This window comes from Ranitomeya variabilis, chromosome 3, assembly GCF_051348905.1.
Source record: "Ranitomeya variabilis isolate aRanVar5 chromosome 3, aRanVar5.hap1, whole genome shotgun sequence".
Lineage (NCBI taxonomy): Eukaryota > Metazoa > Chordata > Amphibia > Anura > Dendrobatidae > Ranitomeya > Ranitomeya variabilis.
In genome coordinates, this window is record NC_135234.1 from 614,340,490 (window position 1) to 614,362,820 (window position 22,331).

Here is a 22,331-nt window from a genome sequence, read left to right on the forward strand (position 1 = left end):
GTGCAAAAAGACCCCCGCACCGACTCACGGTGCGGAGGTGCCACTCTGCAACCCAGAGCTTCCAGCTAGCAAGGCAATATCATGTTAGCACGCTGGACTAGAACTTAGCAAGTACTAAGAAATATATTCAGTACACAATGAACAACAAATGAACTAGCAGGGACTTAGCTTCTGCTGGAGTATACAGGTCATCAGAAAGATCTGAGAGAGATCTGAACCAGTGCTAATACATTGACAGCTGGCATGGAGTAACGATCTGAGTGGAGTTAAATAGAGAAACCAACCCAGCCGCAAACGAGGGCAGCTGAGGAAGCAACCTCAGAACCAGCAGTTCCACTCACAGCCACCAGAGGGAGTCCACGGACAGAACTCGCCGAAGTATCATTCATGACCACAGGAGGGAGTTCAAGAACGGAATTCACAACAGTACCCCCCCCCCCTGAGGAGGGGTCACCGAACCCTCACCAGAGCCCCCAGGCCGATCAGGACGAGCCAAATGAAAGGCACGAACCAACTCGGCCGCATGGACATCGGAGGCAAAAACCCAGGAATTATCCTCCTGACCATAGCCCTTCCATTTGACCAGGTACTGACGTTTCCATCTCGAAATACGAGAATCCAAAATCTTCTCCACCACATACTCCAACTCCCCCTCGACCAACACCGGAGCAGGAGGGTCAACGGAGGGAACCATAGGCGCCACATATCTCCGCAACAACGACCTATGGAACACATTATGGATGGCAAAAGAAGCTGGAAGGGCCAAACGAAACGACACAGGATTGAGAATTTCAGAAATCTTATAAGGACCAATGAAACGAGGCTTAAACTTAGGAGAAGAAACCTTCATAGGGACATGACGAGACGACAACCAAACCAAATCCCCAACACGAAGTCGGGGACCAACACAGCGACGGCGGTTGGCGAAACGTTGAGCCTTCTCCTGGGACAATGTCAAATTGTCCACCACATGAGTCCAAATTTGCTGTAACCTGTCCACCACAGAATCCACACCAGGACAGTCCGAAGGCTCAACCTGCCCTGAAGAAAAACGAGGATGAAAACCAGAATTACAAAAAAAAGGTGAAACCAAGGTAGCCAAACTGGCCCGATTATTAAGGGCGAACTCAGCCAATGGCAAGAAGGTCACCCAATCATCCTGATCAGCAGAAACAAAGCATCTCAGATAGGTCTCCAAAGTCTGATTAGTTCGTTCGGTTTGGCCATTTGTCTGAGGATGGAAAGCCGAAGAGAAAGACAAATCAATGCCCATCTCAGCACAAAAGGACCGCCAAAACCTTGAAACAAACTGGGAACCTCTGTCCGACACGATGTTCTCCGGAATGCCATGCAAACGAACCACATGCTGGAAAAATAGTGGAACCAAATCAGAGGAGGAAGGTAATTTAGGCAAGGGTACCAAATGGACCATCTTAGAGAAGCGATCACAAACCACCCAGATGACCGACATCATTTGAGAGACAGGGAGATCTGAAATAAAATCCGTGGAAACATGCGTCCAAGGCCTTTTCGGGACTGGCAAGGGCAAAAGTAACCCACTGGCACGAGAACAGCAGGGCTTGGCCCGAGCACAAGTCCCACAAGACTGCACAAAAGAACGCACATCCCGTGACAAGGAAGGCCACCAAAAGGACCTAGCCACCAAATCTCTGGTACCAAAAATCCCAGGATGACCAGCCAACACCGAACAATGAACCTCAGAGATAACTCTACTAGTCCATCTATCAGGGACAAACAGTTTTTCTGCTGGACAACGGTCAGGTCTATCAGCCTGAAACTCCTGCAGCGCCCGCCGCAAATCAGGTGAGATGGCAGACAGAATTACCCCCTCTTGGAGAATACCAGCCGGCTCAGGAACTCCCGGGGAATCAGGCACAAAACTCCTTGAAAGGGCATCGGCCTTCACATTCTTAGAACCCGGAAGGTATGAAACCACAAAATTGAAACGGGAGAAAAACAGCGACCATCGAGCCTGTCTAGGATTCAACCGCTTAGCAGACTCGAGATAAGTCAGATTTTTGTGATCCGTTAAGACCACTACGCGATGCTTGGCTCCCTCAAGCCAATGTCGCCACTCCTCGAACGCCCACTTCATAGCCAACAACTCCCGATTGCCAACATAATTACGCTCAGCAGGCGAAAACTTTCTAGAAAAGAAAGCACATGGCTTCATCACAGAGCCATCAGAAGATCTTTGAGACAAAACAGCCCCTGCTCCAATCTCAGAAGCATCAACCTCGACCTGAAAAGGGAGCGAAACATCTGGCTGACACAACACAGGGGCCGAAGAGAAATGACGTTTCAACTCCCGAAAAGCCTCAACGGCCGCAGAGGACCAATTCACTACATCAGCACCTTTCTTGGTCAAATCAGTCAACGGTTTAACAACACTAGAAAAATTAGCGATGAAGCGACGGTAAGAATTAGCAAAGCCCAAGAATTTCTGAAGGCTCTTCACAGATGTAGGCTGAGTCCAATCATAAATGGCCTGAACTTTAACAGGATCCATCTCGATAGTAGAAGGGGAAAAAATGAAGCCCAAAAAGGAAACCTTCTGAACTCCGAAGAGACATTTAGACCCCTTCACAAACAAAGAATTAGCACGAAGAACCTGGAACACCATTCTGACCTGCTTCCAATCATCCGAAAAGACCAAAATATCATCCAAATATACAATAATGAATCTATCCAAATACTTTCGGAAGATGTCATGCATAAAGGACTGAAACACAGATGGAGCATTAGAAAGCCCGAATGGCATCACCAGGTTCTCAAAATGGCCCTCGGGCGTATTAAATGCCGTTTTCCATTCATCGCCCTGTTTAATACGCACCAGATTATACGCCCCTCGAAGATCTTTCTTGGTGAACCAACTAGCCCCCTTAATCTGAGCAAACAAATCAGACAGTAGAGGCAAAGGGTACTGAAATTTGACCGTGATTTTATTGAGAAGGCGGTAATCTATACAAGGTCTCAGAGAACCATCCTTCTTGGCCGCAAAAAAGAACCCTGCTCCCAACGGTGACGACGACGGGCGAATATGCCCTTTCTCCAAGGACTCCTTTATATAACTCCGCATAGCGGCGTGTTCCGGCACAGATAAATTGAAAAGCCGTCCCTTAGGAAATTTACTACCAGGAATCAAATTAATAGCACAATCACAATCCCTATGAGGAGGTAGGGCACTGGATTTGGGCTCATCGAATACATCTCGGTAATCCGACAAAAACTCAGGGACTTCAGAAGGAGTTGAAGGAGAAATTGACAACAACGGAACGTCACCATGTACCCCTTGACAACCCCAACTGGACACAGACATTGATTTCCAATCCAATACTGGATTATGGACCTGTAGCCATGGCAAACCCAAAACGACCACATCATGCAAATTATGCAACACCAAAAAGCGAACATCTTCCTGATGTGCAGGAGCCATGCACATGGTCAACTGAGTCCAGTACTGAGGCTTATTCTTGGCCAAAGGCGTAGCATCAATTCCCCTTAATGGAATAGGATACTGCAAGGGCTCCAAGAAAAACCCACAGCGCCTGGCAAACTCTAAGTCCATCAAATTCAGGGCAGCGCCTGAGTCCACAAATGCCATAACAGAGTAGGACGACAAAGAGCAAATCAGAGTAACGGACAAAAGAAAGTTAGGCTGTACAGTACCAATGGTGACGGACCTAGCGAACCGCTTAGTGCGCTTAGGACAATCAGAGATAGCATGAGTGGGGTCACCACAGTAAAAACACAGCCCATTCTGACGTCTGTGTTCTTGCCGTTCAGCTCTGGTCAAAGTCCTATCACATTGCATAGGCTCAGGCCTCTGCTCAGAGGACACCGCCAAATGGCACACAACCTTGCGTTCACGCAAGCGCCGATCGATCTGAATGGCCAAGGACATTGATTCATTCAGACCAGCAGGCGTGGGAAACCCCACCATAACATCCTTAAGGGCTTCAGAAAGACCTTTTCTGAAAATTGCTGCAAGGGCACACTCATTCCATTGAGTAAGCACAGACCACTTTCTAAACTTCTGGCAACATACCTCCGCTTCATCCTGACCTTGACACAAAGCTAGCAAGATTTTCTCTGCCTGATCCACAGAGTTAGGTTCGTCATAAAGCAATCCAAGCGCCAGAAAAAACGCATCTACATTAAGCAATGCAGGATCTCCTGGCGCAAGAGAGAATGCCCAGTCTTGTGGGTCGCCACGTAACAAAGAAATAATGATTTTTACTTGCTGGATGGGGTCACCAGAGGAGCGGGGTTTCAAAGCAAGAAACAGTTTACAATTTTTTTTGAAATTCAGAAATTTAGATCTATCTCCAAAAAACAAATCAGGAATTGGAATTCTAGGCTCTAACATAGGATTCTGAACTACATAATCTTGAATGCTTTGTACCCTCGCAGTGAGGTGATCAACACAAGAGGACAGACCTTGAATGTCCATATCTACACCTGAGTCCTGAACCACCCAGAGGTTAAGGGGAAAAGAAAGACAAAACACACTGCTGAGAAAAAAAAATGGTCTCAGAACTTCTCTTATCCCTCTATTGAGATGCATTAACACTTTGTGGGCCAGCTGTACTGTTATGGACCTGGTGGTTAGGTGCACCTGGAATGACCTGATGGTTAAACTAGAAGACAGGACGAGCTCTGGGAAGGGGGAACTCTGCTGACCGCAAATCCTAATCCTATAACACACACACTAGAAATAGCTGTGGAGCGTACCTAACTTTCCCTAGACGCCTCTTCACAGCCTAAGAGCTAACTACCCCTAAAGATAGGAAAATAAGCCTTACCTTGCCTCAGAGAAAATTCCCCAAAGGTAAAGGCAGCCCCCCACATATATTAATTGTGAGTTAAGAGGAAAGTCACAAACACAGGGATGAAACAGGTTTCAGCAAAGGAGGCCAGACTTACTAGATAGACTGAGGATAGGAAAGGGATCTATGCGGTCAGCACAAAAAACTACAAAAAGCCACGCAGAGTGTGCAAAAAGACCCCCGCACCGACTCACGGTGCGGAGGTGCCACTCTGCAACCCAGAGCTTCCAGCTAGCAAGGCAATATCATGTTAGCACGCTGGACTAGAACTTAGCAAGTACTAAGAAATATATTCAGTACACAATGAACAACAAATGAACTAGCAGGGACTTAGCTTCTGCTGAAGTATACAGGTCATCAGAAAGATCCGAGAGAGATCTGAACCAGTGCTAATACATTGACAGCTGGCATGGAGTAACGATCTGAGTGGAGTTAAATAAAGAAGCCAACCCAGCCGCAAACGAGGGCAGCTGAGGAAGCAACCTCAGAACCAGCAGTTCCACTCACAGCCACCAGAGGGAGTCCACGGACAGAACTCGCCGAAGTATCATTCATGACCACAGTAGGGAGTTCAAGAACGGAATTCACAACATTTCCCCCTGCACCGTTCAGCTAAGTGCGGGTGCTGGGCAGGTTAGTAACGATATTACCCTGCAGATTATCCCCAAATCTGCAAATTAATCACATTTATTCTGGTGATAGGTTCCCTTTAATTACTTACAGCAGGGTACATGTTAATTTTATTTTTATCTTACGTTTTACACATATGAGGTTGTAAGTCAGTGTTGGGAGACACGTCGCCACACCGGACTATAAATGGTGCTGACATAGCGCCTGTGCATCTTTTTCAGGTTCTATACTGGAGGTGCACACCCACATGCAGTCTACTACGTCTGAGTGGCCGCCTCAAGTAGACATACACTCCCGAAAATGATGCAAGTCAGAGAGCACGTTCGCTCTGCCTGCACCATTATAGTCTATGGCCCTGATGGCGCATACGTATGAGTCCTGTTTTGTAGGGGGGTTCAGACGTAAGCTCCGACGAGTCCACTAATCAGGTGCCAAAACACAATGTGAAAGCACCTTTATTGCATTTCTGCGCAACTGTCTGTAGTTGTGAAGTGTACAGAAATACCAAGAGTGTTACAGCGCCCTAAATAAGGCCCAAATGATGCAAATTATGAATTGAAGTAACAGGCCAAATGATGAATCTTTATATCTGAGCTCACCAGTGTGCCAAAACAACAGTTTACATCCACATATCCGGCATTTCTGTTGCTGAGAGAACCCAATCGGAAGGGTTCTCCAAAAATGAGTTAAGTAACGTCCCTAATTGAGTTGAAAATGTAGCCTTTCCTAGTCATGTGTCAGTACGAGCTGCAGACTGAAGACAAACAGCTCCCGAGACCTGCGTCTCAACTGACAAGAGATGTATCACACATGCGTCATTTGGAGGCGGGGAGTATAGATGTCATATGCAAAGTAATTGAAGAAATATGTTTTAACACACACTGTGCTCTGTGAGGAGATCTACGGCCTCATCTTCCTACTTTGTAAGTCTGATAACTATAAAGCTGTGCACAGAGACCAACTGCGCCCAACTGGAAGACAAATATATATAGGAGAGGATGAAAGTCAATATAACCAATATACTCTGCTTAATATGGCAGCTGCTGATTAAGGTGTATGTGATACAGCTCCTGTCAGTTGAGACGCTTGTCTCAGAATCTGAAGAGGAATTGACTGACAGCAGGGCTGATGTCAGGCACAGGAAGCGAAGAAGAAAGGCATAAAACATAGAAAAGGTGTATGGGGGCCTTTGGGTCAGTATCATTAGACATACATGGCAAAAACAGTAACTGAGTTAGGGTAGTGGACAAACCACTTTAAATGAGAGCTGTATTTGTGCAAAAATTGCAATTTACATTTCTCATCATCCATTGGACATTAATATATTCAATAATCACTTAGATACATTTCTTGAGGGGTGTAGTGTCCAAAATGTGGTAATTTTTTGTAGAAAGAGGGGGTCCTAATCTGATGGTATCTGTAGTATCTTTGCAACATGATGCCCTAAATCTGTTCTCTGAAAACCAATGGTGCTGCCATGTGCTCAAACAGACATGTGTGATATTACAGTACTCAAGAAATTGTGTAATAAATTATGGGGTGCTTTTTCGTTTTATAGCTTGCATGGTATTAAAACAACATATTAGAAAAAAATATTTTTATTATTTCATGGCTTAATTGTTATATTGGGGCGTTACTTGTGTTTTAGAATTTCAAGGACTGCATGCCTATGCTGGAGCCTGGAAACGTCTTGTTAAAAAGACCTCAAAATTCTCTGCTACTTCATTTCTGAGGCCGTGTGTTGTAGGGCTTGGATTAGCTGACCCTCCTCCTGGTTTGTCTTTTTTTTTTTTTCTGGCGCCCTTCTCAATCCATACATTTTTCAATAAAATATCAACATTTCTTGGAAATACGCTACTATAAAAAAAAAAAGACGAAAAAGAAAAGCAAGTGTTAACCCATCCTTATTTGGCCATATTTCTCTGATCTGCTGGTCTTCTCATCCGAAGTTAGGCTAGGTTCACATCGCGTTAGGGCATTCCGTTTAACAGATCTGTTTCTAAGTGGCACTAACGCTATGTAACGGATCCGTTAACGCGCCCATAGACTTCAATTAGCGTAACACATCCTAACGCATGTCAAAATTGGCATGCGTTAGCGATGGTCCGTTACTTTGTGGCACACCTTCGAACGCGAACTACTGCGTTTTCGGGTACATTACGGCGAACTGAAGCGTTCGCTGTGCATTGAACTCTTGCTAACGCATGCCGACGCAGTGCAACCATGTGTTAACACGATCGCAAAAAATAAGACAATTTGGGACACATCATTAGCGCATCCGTTTAACGGATCTGTTAAATGGAATGTCCTAACGCGATGTGAACCTATCCTTAGATAAGCCTACTGTTTTATAGTGATAACAGTTTGGATTAGTTGAAGGATCGGACATCGAGGTATTATGGCCACATTTTGGGCGCCAAATGAGTGTCCATAAAAATAAATCAAAATGCTTTCATCACTCTTCTATTGACTTGGATTGTTCTGCACAGTTGCAGGTCCGGTGTTGCCTCCTGGATATAAGAGGATCCAAGGTTCAGATTCATCTGAGGATAGTGATCAGGAGACATCACACAGCCACTGGCACCGTAAGGAGAGAAATGTGGCATCACAGAGGTGAGTTTAGGAAGAGATGGTTGTAAGCTTCCATGAACCACTGCTGATTTCCACCATATTGTCCAGGAATCTCTGGTCAGCTAAGTGATATCTGGGGACTCCACAACCTCTATTGCCTGACCTCCTATTGTGCAGTGTAAAACAACACGGCTACAATCTTGTAGCAAAGGTTTTTATTACTTTTTTATATCCGATCATCTAGGACAGTGGTCCCCAACCTTTTTTGCACCAGAGACCGGCTTCAAGCAAGACCATTGTTCCATGGCCGGGTGGGGTGGAGACGGGGCAGGGATGAGGCTTTGGTCATATGGGGGCGGTTTTATGGAGAGAGTTGGAGATTAGTGCATAGTTATCATTTAATTATGACATTTATATAGTACTAGATGGAGGCCCAATGCTATCGTATCGGGAGGGCGGTAATGTCCCTATTGGGACAGGCTTTGTAGCGTTGAGAATTTGAGAATGTCTTCCCCCCCATGTACTCACCCACCTGTCCACTCTCTCTTTCCCCATATGCTGATTTCTCCCGTCTGTGCTCTCATCCCAGTGATGCTGTTGCTCTTCAAGGTTCTCATTTGCCCGTTGTTGTCTTCGACTTTGTGCCTTTGCTTCTTTCCTTTCATTGTCATTGGCGGACATTTTAGGAGGAGCCATGTTGGCGTTGATACTTGCTTTTTTTGGTTTTCCCACAAATGAAAGTTCATTTTAACAATTGTCTGTCTCTGACCATGTACAGAACATACCACAGGTCCTGGGAAGGGGAGGAAGCTAAAGACAATACTGACATTACAGAAGATCAGAGGATACATTTTGTGAGGTAAAATAATGTTTAAAAACAGTCAGTGAAATATTTTACCTGACAAAAGAAATCCTCTGTGATCCTCTGCTGTAATGTCAGTATTGTCTTTTGCTTCCTCCCCTGCCCAGGAGATGTGGTATGCTCCGTACATGGTCATACACAGACAATTTTGAAAATTAATTTTCGTTTGTGGGAAAACACCTTTAATGTGACCGGCTTCCTCTGCCTGTAGACACGTCGCGCATCTGCCGCCGGGATCAGCCGAATGATTCACTGCGCCTGCGTGAATTCCGTAGTAAATCAGACCGCCGCCATCTTCGTGCAGACAGATAGTGGCGGTCACATTGAAACTGCGTATGCGCTCCTCCTGTACAGAGATGGCGGCGGTCAGTGAATCATTCGGCTGATCCCGGCGGCGGCGTGTTCGCGACGGTGTCCCGCTGTGTGGGTGGGTGTGGTGCGTACAGCTTATACAGTGTGTGTGTGTGTGTGTGTGTGTGTGTGTGTGTGTGTGTGTGTGTGTGTGTGGTGCATATGGCGTATGTAGTATGTGTGGGTGGGTGTGGTGCTTACGGCATATACAGTTTGTGTGTGTAGTGCGTGCGGCGCATACAGTGTGTGTGGTGCGACGGGGTTCCGCCAGTGGTACCATGCAAGAGCCTGGTACCACCGGCAGTTTCCATATTGAGACACCCATCACTTGGGTGTCCCAATATGGAGGTCGGAGAACTTCAGCCGCTTGGAATTTTGGGATCCGGACACATCTGGACGGAACAGGATGTGAAGACATTACAAGGTAAGTATATATTAAGATGATGGTTCCACCTGTAAACCCACATATATAATATGATAGCCCCACACATATAATCCCCCATATATAGTCTGATGGCCCCACATATATAATCCCCCATATATAGCATGATGGCCCCACATATATAATGCCCCATATATAGTATGATGGCCCCACACATATAACCCCCACATACAGTGGGGAAAAAAGTATTTAGTCAGCCACCAATTGTGCAAGTTCTCCCACTTAAAAAGATGAGAGAGGCCTGTAATTGACATCATAGGTAGACCACAACTAAGAGTCAAAATGAGAAAACTAATCCATAAAATCACCTTGTCTGATTTGGCAAGATTTATTTTGCAAATTATGGTGGAAAATAAGTATTTGGTCACCTAAAACATGCAAGATTTCTGGCTCCCACAGACCTGTAACTTCTTCTTTAAGAGGCTCCTCTGTCCTCCACTCCTTACCTGTAGTAAATGGCACCGTACTTATCTGTAAAAAAAAAGACACCTGTCCACAACCTCAAAAAGTCACACTCCAAACTCCACTATGGTGAAGACCAAAGAGCTGTCGAAGGACACCAAAAACAAAATTGTAGTCCTGCACCAGGCTGGGAAGACTGAATCTGCAATTGGCAAGCAGCTTGGTATGATGAAATCAACTGTGGGAGCAATAATAAGAAAATGGAAGACATACAAGACCACTGATAATCTCCCTCGATCTGGGGCTAAACGCAAGATCTCACCCCGTGGAGTCAAACTGATCACTAGAACGGTAAGCAAAAATCCCAGAACCACAAGGGGGGATCTAGTGCCACCATAACAAAGGGTACCATCAGTAACACACTATGCCGCCAGGGACTCAGATCCTGCAATGCCAGACGTGTCCCCCTGCTTAAGCTAGTACATGTCCGGGCCCATCTGAAGTCTGCTAGAGAGCATTTGGATTATCTAGAAGAGTATTGCGAGAATGTCATATGGTCTGATGAAACCCAATTAGAACTGTTTGGTAGAAACAAAACTCGGCATGTTTGGAGGAGACAGAATGCTGAGTTGCATCCAAAGAATACCATACCTACTGTGAAGCATGGGGGTGGCAACATCATGCTTTGCGGCTGTTTCTCTGCAAAGGGACCAGGATGGCTGATCCATCTACATGAAAGAATGAATGGGGCCATGTATCGTGAGCTTTTCAGTGCAAACCTCCTTCCATCAGCAAGGGCATTGAAGATGAAACATGGATGGGTCTTTCAGCATGATAATGATCCCAAGCACCCCGCCAGGGCAACGAAGGAGTGGCTTCCTAAGAAGCATATGAAGGTCCTGGAATGACCTAGAGAGTCTCCAGATCTCAACCCCATAGAAAACCTTTGGAGGGAGTTGAAAGCCCGTATTCACCAGTGACAGGCCCAAAACATCACTGCTCTAGAGGAGATCTAAATGAAGGAATGGGCCAACACACCACCAACAGTGTGTGCCAACCTTTGGAAGAGTTACAGAAAATGTGTGACCACTGTCATTGCCAAGAAAGGATATATAACAACATATAATCCCTTGTATATAGTATAATGGTCCCATATATATACCGTGTGTGTGTATATATATATATATATATATATATATATATATATATATATATATATATATATATATATATATATATATAATCCCCCATATATAGTTTAATGGCCCCACATATACACTGCTCAAAAAAATAAAGGGAAGACTAAAATACCACTTCCTAGATATCACTGAATGAAATATTTCAGTTGCAAATCTTTATTCATTACATAGTGGAATGTGTTAAGAACAATAAAACATAAAAATGATCAATGTAGATCAAAATTAATATCCCATGGAGGTCTGAATTTGGAATGATACTCCAAAATCAAAATGGAAAATCAAATTAAAGGCTGGTCCAACTTCAGTGGAAATGCCTCAAGACAAGGAAATGATGTTCTGGTGTGTGTGTGTGTGTGTGTGTGTGTGTGTATATGTGTGTGTGTGTGGCCGCCACGTGCCTGTATGACCTCCCTACAACGCCTGGACAGATCTGGACTAAAGCATCTTCCAACTCCTGGACAGTCTGTGGTGCAACGTGATGTTGGTGGATGGTGCGAGACATGATATCCCAGATGTGTTCTATCGCATTCAGGTCTGGGGAACGGGCGGGCCAGTCCATAGCTTTAATGCCTTCATTTTGCAGGAACTGCTGACACACTCCAGCCACATGAGTTCTGGCATTGTCCTACATTAGGAGTGACCCAGGGCCAACCGCACCAGCATATGGTCTCACAAGAGGTCTGAGGATCTCATCTCGGTACCTAATGGCAGTCAGGCTAGCTCTGGCGAGCACTTGGAGGGCTGTGCGGCCCTCCAAAGAAATGCCACCCCACACCATTACTGACCCACTGCCAAACTGGTCATGCTGAAGGATGTTGCAGGCAGCAGATCGCTCTCCACGGCATCTCCAGACACTGTCACGTCTGTCACATGTGCTCAGTGTGAACCTGCTTTCATCTGTGAAGAGCATAGGGCGCCAGTGGCGAATTTGCCAATCCTGGTGTTCTGTGGCAAATGCCAAGCGTGGTGTTATGATCCGGTGGCCTAGGAGCAGCACGAGACGTACTCTGGAGGAGGTGGTACCTGTACTGACCGCAGTTCCTGAGCTTAACACAACACTAGAAGTAGCCGTGGGATGTTCCTGTCACTCCCTAGACACAGCCGGAGGACTAACTACCCCTAAAGATAGAAACAGGAATGCTATCTTGCCTCAGAGAAAATTCCTAAAGGATAGACAGCCCCCCACAAATATTGACTGTGAGTGGAGAGGGAAATGACATACGCAGAATGAAACCAAGATGAAGCAAAGGAGGCCACTCTAGCTAGATAGATAGAACAAGACAGAATACTGTGCGGTCAGTATTAAAAAACTAGAAAAATCCACCACAGAGTTTACAAAAATCTCCACACCTGACTAAAGGTGTGGAGGGTAAGTCTGCTTCCCAGAGCTTCCAGCTTAACTGAATAAATCCATACTGACAAGCTGGACTAGAAAAAACATAGAATGTGCTGAACGATAAAGTCCACAAAATGTGGACTGCAAAAGAACAAAGCAAGGACTTATCTTTGCTGAACTGGTCAGAATATCAGGGAAATCCAAGAAGAGATGTGAATCCAACCAGGAACCATTGACAAGTGGCACTGGCTGAAGGATAGAGCCAGGCTAAATAGCCGAGCCAGAATAGACGATCAGTGGAAGCAGCTGCTGACTGCTAAATCCAAGGAGCAGCCGTTCCACTTAAAATCACCGGAGGGAGCCCAAGAGCAGAATTCACAAAAGTGCCACTTACAACCACCGGAGGGAGCCCAAGAGCGGAATTCACAACAGGTGGGATCACCAGAGGAACGGGGTTTCAGAGCAAAAAACAGTTTACAGTTATTTTTAAAGCTCAAAAATTTGGACCTGTCCCCAAAAAAACAAATCAGGAGTTGGAATTCTAGGCTCTAAAACCGGAATCTGAACGATATAATCGGAAATATCCTGTACTCTAGCAGCAAGTTGATCCACACGAGAAGCCAATCCCTGAACATCCATGCCAGCGCTAAACTCCTGAGCCACCCAGAGGTAAAGAGGGAAGAAAAGACACAACAGACTACAGAAAAAAAAATGGCTCAGCACTTTCCTTCCCTTCTTCTGAGATGCGATTAACTCATTGTTGGCCAGTTGTACTGTTATGATCTGGTGGCCTAGGAGCAGCATGAGACGTACTCTGGAGAAGGTGGTACCTGTACTGACCGCAGACCCTGAACTTAACACCGCAACTAGAAGTTGCCGTGGAATGTACCTAACACTCCCTAGACATCTCGACACAGCCGGAGGACTAAATACCCCTAGAGATAGAAAAGGGAAAACTATCTTGCCTCAGAAAAAATCCCCAAAGGATAGATAGCCCCCCACAAATATTGACTGTGAGAGGAGAGGGAAATAACATACGCAGACTGAAATCAGGATTTAGCAAAGGAGGCCACTCTAGCTAAATAGAAAGGATAGGACAGAGTACTATGCGGTCAGTATTAACACACTAGAAAATATCCACCACAGAAAATACAAAATCTCCACATCTAACTAAAAGATATGGAGGGTATATCTGCATCTCCAGAGATACCAGCTTGGCTGAACAAATCCTTATGCAGACCAAGCTGGACAAGACAAAAACATGGAAAAGAACTGAACAATAAAGCCCACAGCATGTGGACTGCAAAAAACAAAGCCAGAACTTATCTTTGTTGAAAAGAACAGCAAAGCAGGAGAGACCAGGAAGGGATGTGAATCCTCCAGGAACAATGGACAACTGGCACTGACTAAAGGGTCAAGCAAGACTAAATAGCCCAGTCAGAATTGCAATAAGTGAACACACCTGATAAATGCAGCGATCCAAAGACAGCAGCGCTACCACTTATAACCACCGGAGGGAGCCCAAGAGCAGAATTCACAACAGCGTGGGCTGTGAGCACAACCCCCATCTGTGGACGTCGGGCACTCAGACCATCCTCATGGAGTCGGTTTCTAACCTTTTGTGCAGACACATGCACATTTGTTGCCTGCTGGAGGTCATTTTGCAGGGCTCTGGCAGTGCTCCTCCTGTTCATCCTTGCACAAATGCTGAGGTAGCGGTCCTGCTGCTGGGTTGTTGCCCTCCTACGGCCCCCTCCATGTCTCCTGGTGTACAGGTCTGTCTCCTGGCAGCGCCTACAGCCTCTGGACACTAAGCTGACAGACACAGCAAACCTTCTTGCCACAGCTCGCATTGATGTGCCATCCTGGATGAGCTGCACTACCTGAGCCACTTGTATGGGTTGTAGAGTCCGTCTCATGCTACAGCTCAACCAACATTCAAAAGTGACCAAAACATCAGCCAGAAAGCATTGGTACTGAGATGTGGTCTGTGGTTCCCACCTGCGGAACCACTCCTTTATTGAGTGTGTCTTGATAATTGCCAATAATTTCCATATGTTGTCTATTCCATTTGCACAACAGCATGTGAAATTGAAAGTCAAACCGTGTTGCTTCCTAAGTGGACAGTTTCATGGAAGTTTGATTTACTTGGAGTTATATTCTGTTGTTTAAGTTTTCCCTTTATTTTTTGAGCAGTGTGTGTGTGTATATGTGTGTGTATGTGTGTGTGTGTATATATATACACACACACACACACACACACACACACACACACACACACACACACACACACACACACACACACACACACCATGTTCCAAATTATTATGCAAATTGGATTTAAGTGTCAAAGATTTAATTGTTTTGTTTTTCAAATAAACTCATGGATGATATTGTGTCTCAGGGCTCAATGGATCACTGAAATCAATCTTAAACACATGTCATAATTAGTTTTCCAGGTGATTCTAATTAAAGGAAAACTACTTAAAAATGATGTTCCACATTGTTAAGCAGGCCACAGTTTTCAAGTAACATGGGAAAGAAAAAGGATCTCTCTGCTGCCGAAAAGCATCAAATTCAGCCATGCCTTGGTCAATGGATGAAAGCATTAGATATTTCCCAAAAACGTAAGCGTGATCATCGTACTGTTAAGGCTACGTTCACATTTGCGTTGCGTCGGGCGCAGGTTCGGCGACGCATGCGTCATGCGCCCCTATATTTAACATGGGGGCGCATGGACATGCGTTGTCTAGCGTTTTGTGACACATGCGTCATTTTTGGAGCAAGCGTCAGGACGCAGAGGACGCTGCATGAAGCAGTTTTTTTGCGCCAAAAATCATGCCAAAAATGGACGCATGCGTCACAAAACGCTGCGTTGTGCATGCGTTTTGCGTGCGTTGTGCGTTGCGTCGCCGACGCTGCGCCACACAGCGCAAATGTGAACGTAGCCGAAGAGATTTGTGGCTGACTCTTACTAAAGAACTCTTATTGAACAAAAAAAAAAGATGTGATGTCATTTCTTGTCCAACCTCCTCTTTTACATTTGTCCAACCCACACTCCATTACACACAGATAGACAGACAGGTAGATAGACAGACAGGTAGATAGATAAATAGACAGACAGATAGAAAGATATGGGATAGGCAAATAGCGCTATAGATAATATCTCGATCTATGTATAGATCTATCTCATTCCTTCTATCTAACTCATTCCTTCTATCTATATCTATCTATCTCATTCCTTCTATATGTCTATCTCATTCCTTCTATCTATCTATAGATAGAAGGAATGAGATCGATAGATAGAAGGAATTAGATAGAAGGAATGAGATAGAAGGAATGAGAGATGGAATTAGATAGAAGGAATGAGAGATAGATAGAAGGAATGAGATCGATAGATCTATAAATGCATAGATATATCTATTCTTATATCTATTGATATATCTATGGATAGTTGTAGATAGATATATGTATAGTTAGATAGCTATATGGATAGATACAGTATTTCTATGTATCTATAAATATATCTGTCTATCTATAAATAGATCTATAAATAGATATATCTATAGATAGAAATATCCATAGATATATCTAGAGATATCCATCTATAGATATATAATAGCAAGGTCGATGTTTAGTAATGAACAATATGTTTAATTTTGATAAAAAATGGCGTGGACTCCCGCTCAATTTTCTGCGCCAGAGGGGGAAAGCTAGGGGCCAATATTTGTAGCCTGGGAAAGGGGTAATACCCATGGCCCCTCCCATGCTATGAATATCAGCCCGCAGCTGTCTGCATAGCCTCTTAGCCCCTCTCTTCCCACTCTTCTGTAGCGGTGGGATATGGGGTAATAAAGAGTTAATGTCACCTTGCTAATGTAAGGTGACATTAAGCCCTGTTAGTAATGGAGAGGCGTCAATAAGACCCCTATCCATTACTAATCCTATAGTAGTGAAAGAGTTAAAAAAAGACAGCCAGAAAAAAGTATTTTAATATTCTTAATTTCACCATACTTACCATACTCAGATCGCCTGCAAAGAATTAAAAATAATAAACCAACCGTATACTCCCTGTCCGATGCAGTCCAATTAATAACGAGTGTCCCACGACGATCTCCCCTACGGAACAGTGACATCGGGTGATGTCACTGCTCTATAGGGCCTCCAGTGACACACTGACAGGAGACAATGGCTCCTGCAGTGCATCAGTGAAGAGGTTACCTGAGTTCATTGGTCTCACTTTATGGCAAAGCTGCGTGGGAATTTTCCCACACAGCAGTGCCACAAGTGAGAGTAGGAACTATTTCTCACAGAGGCGGAGGGATACAGTGCGGAAGGATACCTTCCGTCACTGTATCCTGGAGAGCGGTCGCATCAGCTGATGTGGCAGCTCTCCATGGGAGATCGTCGTGGGACACTCGTATTAATTGGATATCTGCAGACACAGGGAGTATATTGTTTGTTTATTATTTTAATATTTTTTACAGGTGAGCAATGGCTTCAGGGATCAAGGTGATGGCGAGTATGTACTCTATGTTGTATGCACTGTATGGTGTATGTACTGTGTGTTGTGTATATGTACTGTATGTCTATATGTGTGTGTTGTATGTACTGTTGTCTGTGCTGTATGTCATGTTGTATGTACTGTTGTATGTTTATTGTATGTTGTATGTTCTGTTGTATGTTGTCTGTACTGTATGTCATATGTTGCATGTACTGTAGTATGTTCTGTATGTCATGTTGTATTTACTGTATGTTATATGTTGTATGTACTTTCTTATGTTGTATGTACTGTATGTCATATGTTGTATGTGCTGTATATGTTGTATGTACTGTTATGTTGTATGTGCTATATGTTGTATGTTGTCTGTACTGTATGTCATATGTTGTTCGTACTGTTGTATGCACTGTATGTCATATGTTGTATGTACTGTTGTATGTACTGTATGTACTCTATGTTGTATGTACTGTATCTCATATGTTGTATGTACTGTAGTATGTTCTGTATGTCATATGTTGTATGTACTGTATGTTGTATGTTATATGTTGTATGTGCTATAATATGTTGTATGTACTGTATGTCATATGTTGCATGTTGTATGTACTGTATATGTGTATGTGTTTTTTTTTGTTTGTTTTTTTACATTCAACACATTAGCCGGATGATGGGACTACTACTGTCCCATCATTGGCTAATGTGTCAATCACTGCCACTGTAGCAGACATAGCCGAATGGGACTTGTAGTCCCATCGGACGATACACACACACCCACATACCCAAAGACCCCCCCATTCTGTAATGCTGTAGATAAGCCCACGATGTATCCTGAAAGATGAGAAATAAAGGTTGAGGGCAGAGCAAAGTACTGCAGTGCGCAGGTGCTGGGAAAGGTCAGAGAGGCCTGGTGACAGACTCCCTTTAACAGTAGCATGTTAACCTATGGAAAACTAAATCCGCTGTGCACATGCTGCGTAAAAAACACGCGGGAATACAGCTTTGTTTTTCCGCAGCATGTCAATTTTGTGCGGATTTGCAGCGTTTCTGCAACTGTAAAAAAGATCTGCGGTTTAGCTGCGGGGGAAACGCTGCAGATCGAGAGGGCCCCTGATGCCGGTGGCTGCAGCTCTTATACGTCTTTGGAGGTGACAGATTCCCTTTAAACGCATGGAAAACTGCTGCAGATCCGCAGCGTCAAAAACGCTGTAGATCCGCTGGAAAATCCGCAACGTGTGCACATGGCCTAAGAGAGCAGCTGCTAAAAAGCCATTACAAACCAGCAAACAGATATTTGAAGCTGCTGGTGCCTCTGGGGTCCCTCGAACCTCAAGGTGTAGGATCCTTCAAAGGCTTGCTGTGGTGCATAAACCTACTATTCGGCCACCCCTAAACAGTGTTCACAAGCAGAAACGGTTGCAGTGGGCCCAGACATAACATGAAGACCAATTTTCAAACAGTCTTGTTTACTGATAAGTGTCGAGCAACCCTGGATTATCCAGATGGATGCAGTAGTGGATGGTTGGTGGATGGCCACCATGTCCCAACAAGGCTGCGACGTCAGCAAGGAGGTGGAGGAGTCATGTTTTGGGCAGGAATCATGGGGAAACAGCTGGTAGAGCCCTTTTAAAGGGAACCTGTCACCCCCAAAATGGCTGGTGAGGTAAGCTCACCGGCATCAGGGGCTTATCTACAGCATGCTGTAATGCTGTAGATAAGCCGCCGATGTTACCTAACAGAGGAGAAAAAGACGTTAGATTATACTCACCCAGGGGCGGTCCCGCCGCGGTCCGGTCGGATGGGTGTCTCAGGTCCGCTCCGGCGCCTCCCATCTTCGTTCCATGACGTCCTTTTCGGGTCTTTACGCCGCGGCTCCGGCGCAGGCGTACTTTGTCTGCCCTTTTGAGGGCAGAGCAAAGTACTGCAGTGCGCAGGCGCCGGGCCTCTCTGACCTTTCCGGCGGCTGCGCACTGCAGTACTTTGCTCTGCCCTCAACAGGGCAGACAAAGTACGCCTGCGCCGGAGCCGCGGCGTAAAGACCCGAAGAGGACGTTATGGAACGAAGATGGGAGGCCCCGGAGCGGACCGAATACACCCATCTGACCGGACCGCAGCGGGACCTCCCCTGGGTGAGTATAATCTAACGTCTTTTTCTCCTCTTTTAGGTAACATCGGCGACTTATCTACAGCATTACAGCATGCTGTAGATAAGCCCCTGATGCCGGTGAGCTTACCTCACCAGCCATTTTGGGGGTGACAGGTTCCCTTTAAGGTTCCTGAAGGTGTGAAAATGACCTCTGCAAAGTATATAGAGCTTCTGACTGACAACTTTCTTCCATGGTATAAAAAGCAGAAACGTGCCTTCAGGAGCAAAGTCATCTTCATGCATGACAATGCACCATCTCATGCTGCAAATACCTCTGAGTCATTGGATGCTATGGGCATAAAAGGAGATAAACTCATGGTGTGGCCGCCATCTTCCCCTGTCCTCAACCCTATAGAGAACCTTTAGATGATCATCAAACAAAAGATCTATGAGGGTGGGAGGCAGTTCACATCAAAACAGCAGCTCTGGGAGGCTATTTTGACTTCATGCAAAGAAATACAAGCAGAAACTCTCCAAAAACTTACAAGTTCAATGGATCCAAGAATTGTGAAGGTGATATCAAAGAAGGGTTCCTATGTTAACATGTAACTTAACCTGTTAGGATGTTTTAGAGTTAAACAGCATTTTTGTTCAGTGAATGTGACCTCCTAATGCTGCATATTCCACAAATGAGCATTTTCAGTTCTTTAAAATATCAAGTATTTAGAAATTCTACTGTGCCTAATAATTTGGAACAGCGCATTTTGAGCTTTTATTCATTTTGGAGATTATACTGTTATCATTGGGAGGTTTCTTCAATAAAATTCAATGTATACTCTAACGCAGTGTTTCCCAAACTCCAGTCCTCACGGACCCCACGGGTCATGTTTTCAGGATTTCCACAGTGTTGCACAGGTGACACAATTCCTGATGCCTTGATGATACTTTCACTACTTGCGCAATACTAAGGAAATCCTGAAAACATTCCTCTCTTTTGCATTTCTCATCCAGACCAGGGGTGAATGGTCCGTTACCAACCGAAATTGACGCCCGAGCAAATAGTAGCGTAGGGACTCCAAGGCCAATTTAATCGCCAAGCACTCCTTCTCCACTACGCTATAATTTTTCTCTGCCGGGGTCAGTTTCCTGCTTAAATAGGTGACTGGATGCTCATCCCCATTCACCTCTTGCGACAGCACCGCTCCTAAGCCTACCTCTGAGGCATCGGTTTGCACAATAAAGGTTTTCTTGAAGTCGGGGCTGATGAGGACCGGCTGTCCACACAACGCTGACTTCAGAGACCGAAAAGCTTCCTCTGCTTGAGGATTCCACTTGACCATCACCGTTTTCTTCCCTTTTAACAGGTCCGTTAGGGAAGCCGATTTACCAGCAAAATTGGGTATAAATAGACGGTAATACCCAATGATGCCAAGGAATGCCCTCACTTGTTTGGTACTTAAGGGCTTGGGCCAGTTTTGTATGGCCTCAATTGTGTTCACTTGAGGTTTGATCACCCCTCGGCCGATCACGTATCCTAAGTACCGGGCTTCCGTGAGACCTATTGCGCATTTCTTTGGGTTTGCTGTTAATCTTGCGGCTCTAAGAGAGTCCAGCACTGCTTGTACCTGGGACAGATGGGTATCCCAGTCGGTACTAAAGATGACTATGTCATCCAAATAGGCCGACGCGTAATCTCTATGCGGCGCCAACACAACGTCCATCAACCTCTGGAACGTGGCCGGAGCCCCATGTAACCCAAATGGTAAGACAACGTATTGAAAGAGACCCTCTGGGGTTATAAAAGCAGTCTTTTCTTTCGCTGACTCTGTTAAGGGAACCTGCCAGTAACCTTTCGTGAGATCCAGCGTGGTGAAGTACTGTGCCTTCCCCAGTCTCTCAATTAGCTCGTCCACCCGTGGCATGGGATACAGGTCAAATTTTGACACTTCATTTAACTTCCTAAAGTCATTACAGAAGGGTAATGACCCATCAGGTTTTGGTATTAGTACAATGGGGCTAGCCCACTCACTTCGGGATTCCTCAATGACTCCCAACTGAAGCATTTGCTTTACCTCAGCCGCGATGGCTTGCCTTCGGGCTTCTGGCACTCGGTAGGGTTTCATCCGCACCTTTATCCGGGGCTCAGTGACAATGTCATGCTGAATCACTGAGGTTCGCCCCGGCAGCTCTGAGAATACATCCATATTCTGCTGTACCAAAGCTCGGGCCTCCCGCCGCTGCTGTTTTGTGAAGTCATCATTGACTTTTACCTCACACCCGGCTGTGTCCTTGGCGAGTGCCAGAGGGACTTCCGACTGTATGACCGTAGTTGCTTCTGTGACCAAACATTCTCGGTCTTTCCAGGCCTTTAGCAGGTTTACATGGTACAGCTGCTCGGGTTTTCTTTTCCCGGGTTGGTACACTTTATAATTCACTTCCCCCACCTTCCCCCGTATCTCATAAGGCCCTTGCCACTTGGCCATGAGTTTACTCTCTGGGGTGGGTACTAGTACCAACACCCGGTCTCCTTCTTTAAAGGTCCTGACCGTGGCCCTTTTATTATATGTACGGCTCTGAGCGGCCTGGGCATCCAACAGATGCTCCTTTACTATGGGTTGCACGACCGCAATCCGATCCTGCATACTGGCCACATACTCGATTACACTTTTATGTGGAGTGGGCTCCTGTTCCCACGTCTCTTTGGCTACTTCCAGCAGTCCCCTCGGGTGTCTGCCATACAATAGCTCAAATGGGGAGAACCCCGTGGACGCCTGCGGTACCTCGCGTATGGCGAACATTAAATATGGCAATAACATATCCCAATCACCACACGGACAGAGCTCCTCATAAAGCTCCTGCTAGGTCTGACTCCCAGACCAACACTGACACACCCAAACTCTCTTGCAGGGTTTTTTTTTCTTTGCTCCAGATTCTATGGCCATGGGCCACTATAAGATCTGGGCTGGAGGAAACGGACCGGCCCCACTGCCTTCCTGCAGTCCGTTTCAAAAATAAAAGCCCATACCGGGTTTTCCTGAATAATTTCTGGGTCAAATAACTTGATCCAGTTCACACTCACTTTTATTCTTCCCTGTGTCTCACAGGCA

General features: G+C 45.3%; 1 protein-coding gene across 1 annotated transcript in view; it reads left to right on the forward strand.

Annotated features, from left to right (window-relative positions):
* The window catches only part of GPALPP1 (GPALPP motifs containing 1), a 71,384-nt gene that overhangs the window by 15,509 nt on the left and 33,544 nt on the right, over window positions 1-22,331 (forward strand). The window contains exon 2 of the mRNA XM_077297359.1: window positions 7,970-8,093. Within this exon, the coding sequence (XP_077153474.1) occupies window positions 7,970-8,093 (124 nt within the window). The remainder of the gene's footprint in view (window positions 1-7,969; window positions 8,094-22,331) is intronic.